This window comes from Pan troglodytes, chromosome 20 (genome assembly GCF_028858775.2).
Source record: "Pan troglodytes isolate AG18354 chromosome 20, NHGRI_mPanTro3-v2.0_pri, whole genome shotgun sequence".
Taxonomy (NCBI): domain Eukaryota; kingdom Metazoa; phylum Chordata; class Mammalia; order Primates; family Hominidae; genus Pan; species Pan troglodytes.
In genome coordinates, this window is record NC_072418.2 from 51,306,314 (window position 1) to 51,318,986 (window position 12,673).

Here is a 12,673-nt window from a genome sequence, read left to right on the forward strand (position 1 = left end):
GGGGCGGGGTAGGGCTCCCGCGCGCAGTCCGCCAACGGCGCGCAGGCAAACGTTCGCCGAGGCCACGCCCCGGCTCGTGTCAGCTCCTGAGTAGGCGGAAAGAAGGAGGGGGCGGGACTTGGGCGCAGCCAATCAGCTGTGGAGGAGCGAAAAGGCGGGAAAAAGCGGAACCAAAAGAAGGCTGAGGTGGCGCCAGGGACCAGGAGGGGTGGGGGGGGCGAAAGGAAGGGCGGGCCCTCAGGTGACGCAGATTGGCCCTCCAGAGAAGGGGCGGCCCCTTCTCAGGTGCCGTCACCCCCAAACCTCAGCACTGCCATTCCAGGTCCTTAAAGGGGAGACCGCGATTCTAAGAAGGTAGCCCAGTGCCGGGGCGTGGCCTCATTCTGAGGTTCCCCACAAATCCGAGGTCCCGACTCCCAGCTTGAGGAGGTGCACTTCCGTGAAAATGGAGCTGAATTCGAAAGGGAGGCCCTTATTCTGGGAAATAGCCCCAAGTGACAAGGACAGCCTGAAATATGCCCTGAGATACCTGGGTTCTCCACGAAGGGTGCTGTCACCCCCAAACCTGAAAGGGATTATTCGGTTTCAGACCTCCCAGGGGCTCTGATCTCAATGGCCGCACCCCCTAGTCCCCAGAAAGTCCCACCTGTGTCCTCTCACAGAAGGACCCAGTCCCTCTGCAGGCCCTTCAGCTCCTGGGTCACAAGACGTGGTCCCCAAATATCCCAGCCCTCCCCTGCACTCCACCTCTGGGATCCCTGACAGCCCTCTCACCCAACAACCCCCTCAGCCCACATTCCTGACTTCTGGAACCTGAAGCAGCCCCTTCACTTATGTCCCCCACTCCTGGGACCCCCAGAATCACCCTCACCCCAGGCCCTCACCTCTCTGGAATCCTCCATAGACCCCCTTAACCCACACCTCAACCCAGGGGACCCTCAGCGACTCTCTCACCCTGCACCTCCACCTCTGTGACCCCTGGCAGCCCTCCCCACACGACACCTTTCCTGGGACCCCTAGTATCCCCATCCTATGCCCCCCTCTCCTGGGACCCCCAGAAAGCTCCCTCACCACACACAACCCCATTCCTGGGACCCCCCCAGCACCCGCATCCTATGTCCCCCACTTCAGGGACCCCTAGCAGCCCTCTCCACACAACACCTTTCCTGGGACCCCCTAGAACCCCCATCCTATGCCTCCCACTTCTGGGACCCCCAGTAGCCCCCTCACCACACAACCCCATTCCTGGGACCCCCAGCACCCCCATCCTATGCCCCCCACTCCTGGGGCCCACAGAAGCCCCCTCAGCACACACAACCCCATTCCCTGGGACCCACCTGCACCCCCATCCTATGTCCCCCACTTCTGGGGCCCCTGACAGCCCATTCACCCCACACCCTGACTCCTAAGAGGCTCAGCAGTCCCCTCACCCCACACAACTCCATTCCGGGGACCCCCCCATCCCCACCCCATGTCCCCCAATCCTGGGGCCCCCAACAGCCCTTCCACCCCGTGCCCCTGACTGGCATCCCCCATCTGTGTCATCCCACAGCAGCCAAGCCCAGGGCCGGCCTGAAGCCCCCGGACGGCAGTGCCCAGCAGGCAGCGCCCAGCACCCTGGCTCCCACCTCCCAGTGGCCCCAAAGGAAAACAGCTGCCATGCACATCCCCAAAAGCCTCCAGGAGCTGGCCAACAGCGAAGCCGTGCAGTTTCTGAGAAGGCCCAAGACCATCACGCGGGTCTTCGAAGGGGTGAGGCCCTCCCATGGCCCGACTGTGCCCCTGGGTGACAGGAGCCAGGAGCTCTCAACTCCCAGACACAGTGCGGGAGATGAGAGGACAAGGAAGGGGTCAGACGGGGAAACAAGACAACGGAGCAAATGCTGACACCACCTTTTCCTGAGCACCCCACTATGGGCCCTATGCTATTGAGGCACTGATGGACTCTCATAGTAAGGAACAGCCCTCACAGTAGGTGCTGCAAGTCCTATCTCTGAGAATAACAAAACTAGGGGTTAGAAAAGTTAAGTAAATTTTTTTTCTTTGAAACAATCTTAATTAGCCAGGCATGATGGCACACACCTGTAATCCTAGCTACTGAGGAGGCTGAGGCAGGAGAATCACTCGAACCCGGGTGGTGGAGTTTGCAGTGAGTGGAGATCATACCACTGCACTCCAGCCCGGGCAACAGAGCCAGACTCCATCTCAAAAAAAAAAAGAAAAGAAAAAAGAAAAGAAAGAAACAGTTTCGCTCTGTTGCCCAGGCTGGAGTGCAAAAAGCAGTGGCGTGATCTCCGCTCACTGCAACTCCACCTCCTGGGTTCAAGCGATTCTCCTGCCTCAGCTTCCCAAGTAGCTGGGATTACAGGTGTGCGTCACTGCGCCTGGCTAATTTTTGTATTTTTAGTAGAGACGGGGTTTCGCCATGTTGGCCAGGCTGGCCTCAAACTCCTGACGTCAAGTGTTCCGCCCACCTCAGCCTCCCAAAGTGCTGGGATTATAGGTGTCAGCCACCGCGCCCAGCCTAAGTAAATTTTTTAAATCTGGGATGTCCAGTGGGGTAGCCACAGCCACATGTGGCTACCTCACTTTGCACTAATTAAAATAAAAGTCCATTCTTCACTCACAGTGGCCACATTTTAGGTGCTCAACAGCCACATGTGGCTGGGGACTCTCATATTAGACAGTACAGGCTGGGTGTGGTGGTTCATGCCTGTAAAACCAGCACCTTGGTAGGCCAAGGCAGGCAGATCATTTGAGGTCAGGAGTTCGAGACCAGCCTGGCCAACATGGCGAAAAACCATCTCTACTAAAAATACAAAAATTATCCAGGCATGGTGGCGCAAGCCTGTAGTCCCAGTTACTTAGGGGGCTGAGGCTCGAGGATGGCTTGAGCCCATGTGGCGGAGGTTGCACTGCAGCCTCGGTGACAGAGTGAGACTCTGTCTCAAAAAAAAAAAAAAAATTGTGGCTGGGCACGGTGGCTCACACCTGTAATCCCAGCACTTTGGGAGGCCGAGGCAGGCGGATCATGAGGTGAGGAGATCGAGACCATCCTGGCTAACACGGTGAAACCCCATCTCTACTAAAAATACAAAAAAATTAGCTGGGTGTGGTGGCAGGCGCCTGTCGTCCCAGCTACTCTGGAGGCTGAGGCAGGAGAATGGCGTGAACCCGGGAGGTGGAGCTTGCAGTGAGCCAAGATCACACCACTGCACTCCAGCCTGGGTGACAGAGCGAGACTCCATTTCAAAAAAAAAAAAAAAATTAGTGCAGATATGGGACATTTTCATCATGCCAGAGAGTTCTATTAGACAGCATTGGCTAAGGTCATGCAGTAAGAGGCAGGGGCAGGATTCAAACTCAGATCTGTGAGATGCCAGAGCCCATTTATTTTCCACCTCCCAGTTGAGGGAGGAGGAGGAGGAGAGGAACAGGGGCTGGGGCTTCTAGGAAGAGAATAAGGAGTGCAGACCTGAAGTGCCAGATGTTAGGTGGTAACCGTGTGCCAGGCACCATGCCACCGTTCATTTCATCATCCCCACACTCCTGAAGAATCTGGACACCTGGAGTCAAATCCTCATTCAGCCCAGACTTTGCTGTGTGATCTTGAACCAATCACTGTTCATCTCTGGATCTCAGTACATGAAGGGTTAGCGCTGTGGCTCTGACCTTTAACCTGTGCTGCTTCCACCACTCTGCTTTAACAGAATTGGAAACTAAGGCCCAGGGAGATGTTGAGACTTGATCGAGGTCTTAGGAGTAGGTGGGGTTCCCCGGCTCAGACCCAGGGTCTCCACCCCCAGAGTGCTAATCCAGAGTATCTCCTCTCTGCCCCTTCTAGAGCCTGAGCTTGGAGAAGGAACAAACAGGCCTGGAATCCTGGCTCAGGCACGTGCTGTCCATGCAAAGTGGCATACTGCCCAGTTTACCTGGGCCAGGCCTGATGTCATTACCAGCAGCAGCACCTTTCTTTCTCAAAAGTGTCCCTTTGGTTTGATGGCTTGCCTGGTCACCCTGTGTCCGTGTGACCCTGAGCAAGCTATGTGATTTCTCTGAACATCTCCATACTCTCGTCTGTAAAAAGAGGATCCTAATAATCTACTCCTAGGAAGAATCATTGTGAAAATGTAACAAATTAATGCCTATAAACTGATTAGCATGGGCCAGGCAAGTAGTGATCTTTCCTTAGTGATTTTTTTTTCTTTTTTTTTTTTTTTTTTGAGACAGACCCTTGCTCTGTCACCCAGGCTGGAGTACAGTTGGTGCAATCTCAGCTCATTGCAACTTCCACCTCCTGGGTTCAAGCAATTCTTGTGCCTCCGGAGTAGCTGGGATTACCAGCGTGCACCACCATGCCTGGCTAATTTTTGTATTTTTAGTAGACATGGGGTTTCACCATGTTGGCCAGACTGGTCTTAAACTCCTGACCTCAAATGATCCACCCGCCTCGGCCTTCCAAAGTGTTGGGATTACAGGCGTGAGCCACCGCACCCAGGCTTAAATAGTGATTATTATCAAAACAAATCATTACTCGTGTGTGAGGAGAGGGCCTAGGATGATTGAGATTTGTGTCCGTTGTCCTCCCCCAGGGAAAGAGGGGAATCTTGAAAACTGCATCCCAGCAACAGATCTTTCGCTGGTGTTAGCTTCTCTACTCCTCACCACAACCCTATGACACAGGCATTATGATCCCTGTTTAACCCAAGGGGAAACAGGCTCACAGAGGTTGAGTGGCATGCCCAAGGACATCACCCAGCTGGTGAGCAAGTCCAACTCGGATCCACCCGCCTATCTGGAAAGCCTCGGAAGGCAGGGCGGGTGGCAAGGAGACGGAAGCCCAGCTGGTGTGGACTGGTGCGGGGAAGGAGGAGGAAGAGCCGCCAACCATGCCAGACGTTCTGGTCACGGACTTTGCCCGCCGCCTCCTTCCACCGTCCCTACCCCCCCCCGCCCTCTCCTCCTTCCCCCCTGGCCTGGCTCCTCAGTAGGGAGTCTCTGGGCAGCTGGTGCTCTTGTCCTCGCTGCCGCCTGCCAGCTGGTGCCTTAACTGATAAATCTTTGCTCCCTCCCTAGGGACAGGCCAGGGAGGGCATGGAAGGAGTTTGGACTGAAGCTTCAGAGGGATAGGGTCCCTCTAGCCCAGATGAGTCCCTGCTCCTCAAATCTCCAGTGTCCCGGGCTCATGTCACAGCCCAGGGTTTCGGGGGTCAGTGGACAGACAGCCCACCCGCCTAGATGTCAGGAGGGCTGGATTCCAATCCCCCTTTCACCACTTACTGACCTTGAGAGGATGCCTTCCCTCTCTGGGCAAATCACAAGAATTACCATTTTCCTGAGCACCTACTAGAGCCAAGCCCCTACCCCCACATTCCTCCTTTTCATAGCATAGAAACAGACCAGGAAACTGAGGCTCCAAGAGATGAGTGATTTGCCCCAGGCCATACAGCTGGCACAGTCAGAAGCGTCTGGCTCTTTCCACTCCACCAAAATGGCTTCGATTTATCACCTGTGAAACAGAAATGAATTAATAACCTCCACCACGTGGGGCCGGTGTGAGGTTCCAGGGAGGTAACGCAGGTAAAATGAATATGGGCTCAAAAATGATCGATGTGCTTTCTCGTCCTCGACCTGGCTCTGCCTCAGACCAGCAGGGCCAGACACACCCCCTCTATAGTCAGTTCTTCTGCTCCAAAATAGGGAGAATCATCTTACAGCCTCCCTCCAAGGGTTGCTGTGCAGATCAAGTGAGATGATGGATGTGAATACCCTTCGTTATTGCCGAAGGGCTAGGCAAAAACAGGGAGTCAGGGTGTTGCTGCTGTTGTTGTTCACAGAAGGCAATTAAGGCAAAGGAGAAGGGAGGATGGACAGAAGCTCAGGAGTTTAGGGGTCCGTTCTTTGCCTCCTCCATCTCCACTCTGAAGGGCAGGGCAAGAGTCAAGACAAAGCCAAAGCCATTCACTCTTTCAACACACATTTGCTGAAGTCCAGTCTAGCGCTGGATGCTGGGGATAGAGAGCAGGGGCCCGGCAAGGTGGCTCACGCCTGTAATCCCAACACTTTGGGAGGCCAAGGCAGGAGGATTGCTTGAGGCCAGGAGTTTGAGACCCACCTGTGCAACATAGCGATACCGTCTCTACAAAAAATTAAATATGAGTGAGGCATGGTATTTCGCACTTGTAGTCCCAGCTACTCAGGAGGCTGAGGTGGGAGGATTGCTTGAGCCCAGGAGGTCGAGGCTGCAGTGAGCCGTGATCACGCCACTGCACTCCGGCCTGCAAGACACAGTGAGACACTGTCTCAAAAAAAGAAAAAAGAGAGAGAGAGTCCTGTGTGGAGCCTATCCAGGAAGAGTTCCAATTCTAACGAAGGGGAGATTTTCTTTTTCTTCTCTTTTGAGACAGGGTTTCACTCTGTTGCCCAGGCTGGAGTGCAGTGGTGCGATCACAGCTCACTGCAGTCCGGACCTCGTGGGTTCAAACGATCCTTCCGCCTTAACCTCCCAAAGCACTGGGATTACAGGCATGAGCCACCACACCAGACCAAAGGGAAGATTTTCAACAGTCTGTTTCCCTTAGCCTACCCCCCCGATCCCCAACCCCTATCGCCAACACTGCCACTTCCAATCAATCACCAAGTCCTATTTTACACGCTAAATATTACTGAATTCCCCAGGGCTCTGGCCTCAGCCTTTCTCACCTGGGCCTCCCTGCCTCCTCTCAGGTATGTTGGCCTCTTGTCTTGCCCACCTCCGATCCATCAGCCACGTGACCCCAGAGGGCTTCTCTAACCCCAAGGCTGACCCCAGCTGTCCCCTGCACAGAATCCTCCCATGCATAATATTGAATGCTTTCCATGGCTCCCCAAGTCCGGCTCCTGGCCCTGGTGTTCCGGGCCTCTTAGAGCCTGGCTCCCACCCACTTTTCCAGCCTCATCTCACACCAGAACCCTCCAGTGAGTTTCTCTCTTATCTCTGAAACTGCCCGCTCTGCAGCATCTGGCTTTTCCACATGCCATCCACCCTGCCGGGAATGCCCTTCCTCCTCTTGTCTGTCTGAGAAACTCCTTGTTCTTTAAGGTCCAGTTCAGAACTCACCTGAAATCCAGCCCTCAATCTGGCTTCCACCTTGACTCTCTCCCCCACCCCAGGCCCCAGCCTCCTCCCCACCACCCCATCTACACACCAGCTCGTCTTTGTCTGGCACAGACCTGCCCTGCTGCATTGTGACCATCTGGGACAAATCACTGGGGCTTCACATTTTCACCGAATTTCGTTGATAGGAGCCCCCGCCCTCAAGGCGCATGGTCCAGTGTGAGGAAGAAGAGCAAGAGGTCAAGGGCAGACTCAGAAGCCAGGCTACTTCTGTTCAAATCCAGGCTCTGACACTGACCAGCTGATTTTTTTTTTTTTTTTTTTTGAGACAGGGCCTCACTGTGTCACCCAGCCTGGAGTGCAGTGGTACAATCAGGGCTTACTGCAGTCTTGACTTCTGGGTCTTAAGTGATCCTCCTACCTCAGCCCCCCACGTACTTGGGACTACGGGTGCATGCCACCACACTGAGCTAATTTTTTTTTTTTTAAGAAGTTTTGGTAGATACTAGGTATCACTCTGTTGCCCAGGCTGGTCTCCTGAGCTCAAGCGATTCCTCCCACCTTGGCCTCCCAAGTGTTGGGATTACAGATGTGAGCCACTGTGCTTGGCCTTTTGTTTGTTTGTTTTGAGACAGAGTCTTGCTCTCTCCCCTTGGCTGGAGTGCAGTGGCATGATCATGGCTCACTGCAGCCTCAACCTCCTGGGCTGAAGTGATCCTCCTGCCTCAGCCTCCCAAGTAGCTGGGACTACAAGTATGCACCACCACACCCAGCTATTTTTGTTTTTAATATTTTTGTAGAGACTGGGTCTCGCTCTGTTGCCCAGGCTAGTCTCAAACTCCTGGCCTGACACGATCCTCCCATCTCAACCTCCCAAAGTGCTGGAATTACGGGCATGAGCCACCTCGCCCAGCCACTGGCCAGCTAATTGGATTCGGCCAACTCCTTATCCTCTCTGTGCCCCAGTTCCATTATCTGAAACACAGGGCTGTGAGTAGTGCCCGTGTCCTAGGGTGGCTGTAAGGATGACCTGGGTGAGTGTTTATAGAGTGTTTCCGTGGTTTTTTTTTTAGCAAATACACATAGAAGACAGGCATGGCCGGGCGTGGTGGCTCACGCCTGTAATCCCAGCACTTTGGGAGGCCGAGGCGGGCGGATCACGAGGTCAGGTGATTGAGACCATCGTGGCTGGCACGGTGAAACCCCGTCTCTACTAAAAATACAAAAAAAAAAATTAGCCAGGCATGGTGGCGGGTGCCTGTAGTCCCAGCTACTCGAGAGGCTGAGGCAGGAGAATGGCGTGAACCCCGGGGGCCAGAGCCTGCAGTGAGCCGAGATGGCGCCACTGCACTCCAGCCTGGGTGACAGCCAGACTCTGTCTCCAAAAAAAAAAAACAGACGAGAGGGACAGGGTTACCAGATCAGTGTCGTAGTATTTGTCTAAAACAAAATCCCGAAGCCAAAAAACAAGGCAAAATGTTAATATGTGTTAGTTTGGCCAGGCGACACTGGGTGTTTCTTATGTTTCTCTTCGTATTTTTCTGTATGCTTGGACTATCTTGCAAATTGAACCTAAGAAATTAATAGGAATTAGTGAGGCCAGGAGGGAAGAGACAGAAGTCGCAGAGGGAAGGGCTCTAAGTGCCTCCTCTCATTTAGTCCTCAGAACCACCCCAGAGGGAAGAGCTGAGAGGCAGAGAGAATAATCACGACTGCAAACACTGATTCAGCTCTTCCCATGTCCCGGGCACTGTGCCAGGCATTTTATATGGGTACCTGGGTTTGGTGGCAGAAGGAGAGTGTGGGGGAGGCAGGGGTGAGTGAGGAGAGATGAAATTGGAAGAGTGAGGGAAGCAGAGACTCTGCAGGGCCTCCAAGGCCAGGCTTCAGGGCTGGGACTCAGTCCTGAGGCACTGGGGAGCCATGAGGGGCTGTGGCAGGGAGGGGCAGGGTGTGGAAAGACTCCCCTGGGGCCATGGTGGAGATGTGCTGAGGTGGGGAAGACTGGAGGTGGGGAGGCTGGGAGGAGGCTGGGGCAAGGGCCAAGGAGAGCAGATGAGGCCTGAGCCAGGATGGAGCAGAGGGGACGAGGGGCAGGAAGCTGAGGGCTCTGACACTGTGACAATGTCAAAGAGGGAGGGGCCCAGACGGACCAGTGACTGGGTATAAGGAAAGACCGACAGCACCAGGGAGGAAGGAGGAGCAGCTTCAGGGAGAGACTGAGCTCTTCTCTGGCCCCTGGAAATCCACAGGTCTTCTCCCTGATCGTCTTCTCCTCCCTGCTGACCGACGGCTACCAGAACAAGATGGAGTCTCCGCAGCTCCACTGCATTCTCAACAGCAACAGCGTGGCCTGCAGCTTTGCCGTGGGAGCCGGTTTCCTGGCCTTCCTCAGCTGCCTGGCCTTCCTCGTCCTGGACACACAGGAGACCCGCATTGCCGACACCCGCTTCAAGACAGCCTTCCAGCTCCTGGACTTCATCCTGGCTGGTGAGCCCCCAGGACCCCCAACCCAGAGCTGCCCCTCCTCCCGCTCACAGCCCTCCTGGCTCCCCAGGGCCTCCCGGGCACAACCCTTCACCACCTAGCCGGCCTCCACCCTGACTGTCCTCCCAGTAGGAGGCATCTGACCACAAGTGGCCCAGAGCTTCTCACTGTGCCTGGCACCTGCTCTCTCCTCCTGGGGAATTATTTTTATCCTTCAGACCCTGGGTAAGGGTCACCTCTTCTGACCCCCAGACAAATTATAGCAGCCTCCCTTCTGCCCCGTGCTTTCTTTGCATTTGCTTCCCTCATTTACAGAAAATCTCTCTCTCTTTTTTTTTTTTTTTTTGAGATGGAGTCTCACTCTGTCGCCAGGCTGGAGTGCACTGGCACAGTCTCGGCTCACTGCAACCTCCGCCTCCCGGGTTCAAGTGATTCTCCTGTCTCAGCCTCCTGAGTAGCTGGGATTACAGGCGCACACCACCACACCCGGCTAATTATTTTTTGTATTTTAGTAGAGACGGGGTTTCAGTGTGTTAGCCAGGATGGTCTCGATCTCCTGACCTGGTGATCCACCCACCTCTGCCTCCCAAAGTGCTGGGATTACAGGCGTGAGCCACCACGCCCAGCCAAAGTCTTGCCTCCTAACCACTGCCAAACACTCCCGATGGAGCCTGGCATAAGCAAGCACAAAATGTGTGTCCTTCTTTGGGGCCTGACCTCCTTCCTCTCAGTCTGTTTGATCTCAACTCCTCCCCACCCTGCCGCTCCTGCTCCCTACTGGGCCAATCCCAGTGACTTAGGGCCAAGGGAGCCTTAGAAGGTCATCGAATCTAGTGCTGTGCAGGAGAACTCCCTGTGAGGGTGGAAATGTTCTGTCCCTGCGCCTTCTCATGCAGGAGCCGCTGCCCACCCGTGGCTATTAAGCACTTGAAATGCAGCCGCTGGCCGGGGACGGTGGCTCACACCTGGAATCCCAGCACTTTGGGAGGCCAAGGCAGGTGGATAACTTGAGGCCAGAAGTTTGAGACCAGCCTGGCCAACATGGCGAAACCCCGTCTCCACTAAAAATACAAAAATTAGCTGGGCAGGGAGGCGAGTGCCTGTAGTCCCAGCTACTCGGGAGGCTGAGGCAGGAGAATCGCTTGAACCCGGGAGGCAGAGCTTGCACTGAGCTGAGATTGCGCCATGGCACCCCAGCCTCGGCAACAGAGCGAGACTCTGTCTCAATAACAACAACAACAAAAAAAGAAATGTGGCCAGTGCAGCTGAGAAACATTTTTTTTTTTTTTTTTTTTTTGGAGACAGAGTTGCGCTCTGTCGCCCAGGCTGGAGTGCAGAGGCGCAATATCAGCTCACTGTAACCTCCGCCTCCCAGGTTCAAGCGATTCTCCTGCCTCAGCCTCCTGAGTAGCTGGGACTACAGGTGCCCGCCACCGTGCCGGGCTAATTTTTGTTTTTTCAGTAGAGACGGGGTTTCGCCATGTTGCCCGGGCTGGTCTCGAACACCTGGCCTCAAGTGATCCACTTGCCTCAGCTTCACAAAGTGCTGGGATTACAGGTGTTAGCCACCTCGCCTAGCCTAAAATCCTGTGTTAATGAATAGAAATTTAAACCGCTGCATGAGGCCGGCGGCTCCTGTATTAGACAGCGCAACTCTACTCCAGCAGCTCACTTTAGGGAAGGCTAGGAGGGACTGGGGAATGACTTGTGGGAGATGTGTCAACATAGAAGCTAATAAAAAAAGTATTTTTCAATACCTCGTGGAAGTTCGTGCAGCAAGACCACCAGCCCCATCCTTCCCATGCCTCAGCAGCCCTGCCTGAGCGAGCTTTCCCCCTGCCCCTTTTCTCTCCCTGTGATGCCACAGTTCTCTGGGCAGTTGTCTGGTTCATGGGTTTCTGCTTCCTGGCCAACCAATGGCAGCATTCGCCGCCCAAAGAGTTCCTCCTGGGGAGCAGCAGTGCCCAGGCGGCCATCGCCTTCACCTTCTTCTCCATCCTTGTCTGGGTGAGGACAAGCCCCTCCACCACCCCTCCCTAGGAGGGCACCCTCTGCAGGGTGGGGTTGAAAGGGCTAGAACATTCCTGCTCTCACTTAGCTCCCCTGGGGGTCAGGGGTCGGGGGGCTCCCCCAGGACTCCACTGGTCCCTTCCAGGTGCCGCTTCCTCTGAGCAGCCACAGCCCAGCATCAGGGCCTGTGCTTTGGCCTGGGGCTCCTGGGCAGTGAGCAGTCCAAACACCGGTATCTTTTGTCTCCTTCCCAGGCCAGTCCCCAGCCCAGTCCCTCTCCTGACCTGCCCAGCCCAAGTCAGCCTTCAGCATGCGCTTTTCTGCCCACAGATATTCCAGGCCTACCTGGCATTCCAGGACCTCCGAAATGATGCTCCAGTCCCTTACAAGCGCTCCCTGGATGAGGGCAGCATGGTGCTGACCACCCTCCCCTTGCCCTCTGCCAACAGCCCTGTGAACATGCCCACCACTGGCCCCAACAGCCTGAGTTATGCTAGCTCTGCCCTGTCCCCCTGTCTGACCGCTCCAAAGGCCCCCCGGCTCGCTATGATGCCTGACAACTAAATATCCTTATCCAAATCAATAAAGAGAGAATCCTCCCTCCAGAAGGGTTTCTAAAAACAGCCCTCAGTCCTTCTCATGTCTGTTCCACTCTGGTTGCTTGAGTGGTGAGGGTGGGTAAGAATCCCACAAGGTCACCGCTGGGGTCTCTGCACTGGGTCACATTTCCATACCATCTCCTGGAACCATCATTGGGGCACCACCTTGATAGTGACGGATGGGAGGTGGTGAGAGGAGGGAAGCACTTTTTTTTTTTTTTTTTTTTTGAGACAGAGTCTCGCTGTGTCGCCCAGGCTGGAGTGCAGTGGTGCAATCTTGGCTCACTGCAACCTCTGCCTTCCAGGTTCAAGCAATTCTTCTGCCTCAGCCTCCCTAGTAGCTGGCATTACAGGTACGCACCTGTAATGCCCACCACCACGCCTGGCTAATTTTTGTATTTTCAGTACAGACGGGGTTTCACCATGTTGGTCAGGCTGGTGTCAAACTCCTGACCTTGTGATCCGCCCACCTCGGCCTCCC

At 54.9% G+C, this 12,673-nt stretch overlaps 1 protein-coding gene across 4 annotated transcripts; it reads left to right on the forward strand.

The window, feature by feature from the left end:
- Window positions 1-98: 98 nt before the first annotated feature.
- On the forward strand, window positions 99-12,216 carry SYNGR4 (synaptogyrin 4). 4 transcript variants are annotated; one of them, XM_016936418.3, is made up of 5 exons: window positions 99-186; window positions 1,553-1,752; window positions 9,349-9,586; window positions 11,451-11,590; window positions 11,924-12,216. In XM_016936418.3, exons 2-5 carry the CDS (start codon window positions 1,660-1,662, stop codon window positions 12,155-12,157), a joined length of 705 nt encoding a protein of 234 aa, XP_016791907.1. In that variant the 5' UTR covers window positions 99-186; window positions 1,553-1,659; the 3' UTR covers window positions 12,158-12,216. The 4 variants fall into 4 exon arrangements, with proteins under 4 accessions (XP_016791907.1, XP_016791906.1, XP_054529669.1 ...); XM_016936417.3 differs by having other exon boundaries at window positions 167-354; XM_054673694.1 differs by having other exon boundaries at window positions 167-354; window positions 1,556-1,752.
- The last annotated feature ends 457 nt before the right edge of the window (window positions 12,217-12,673 follow it).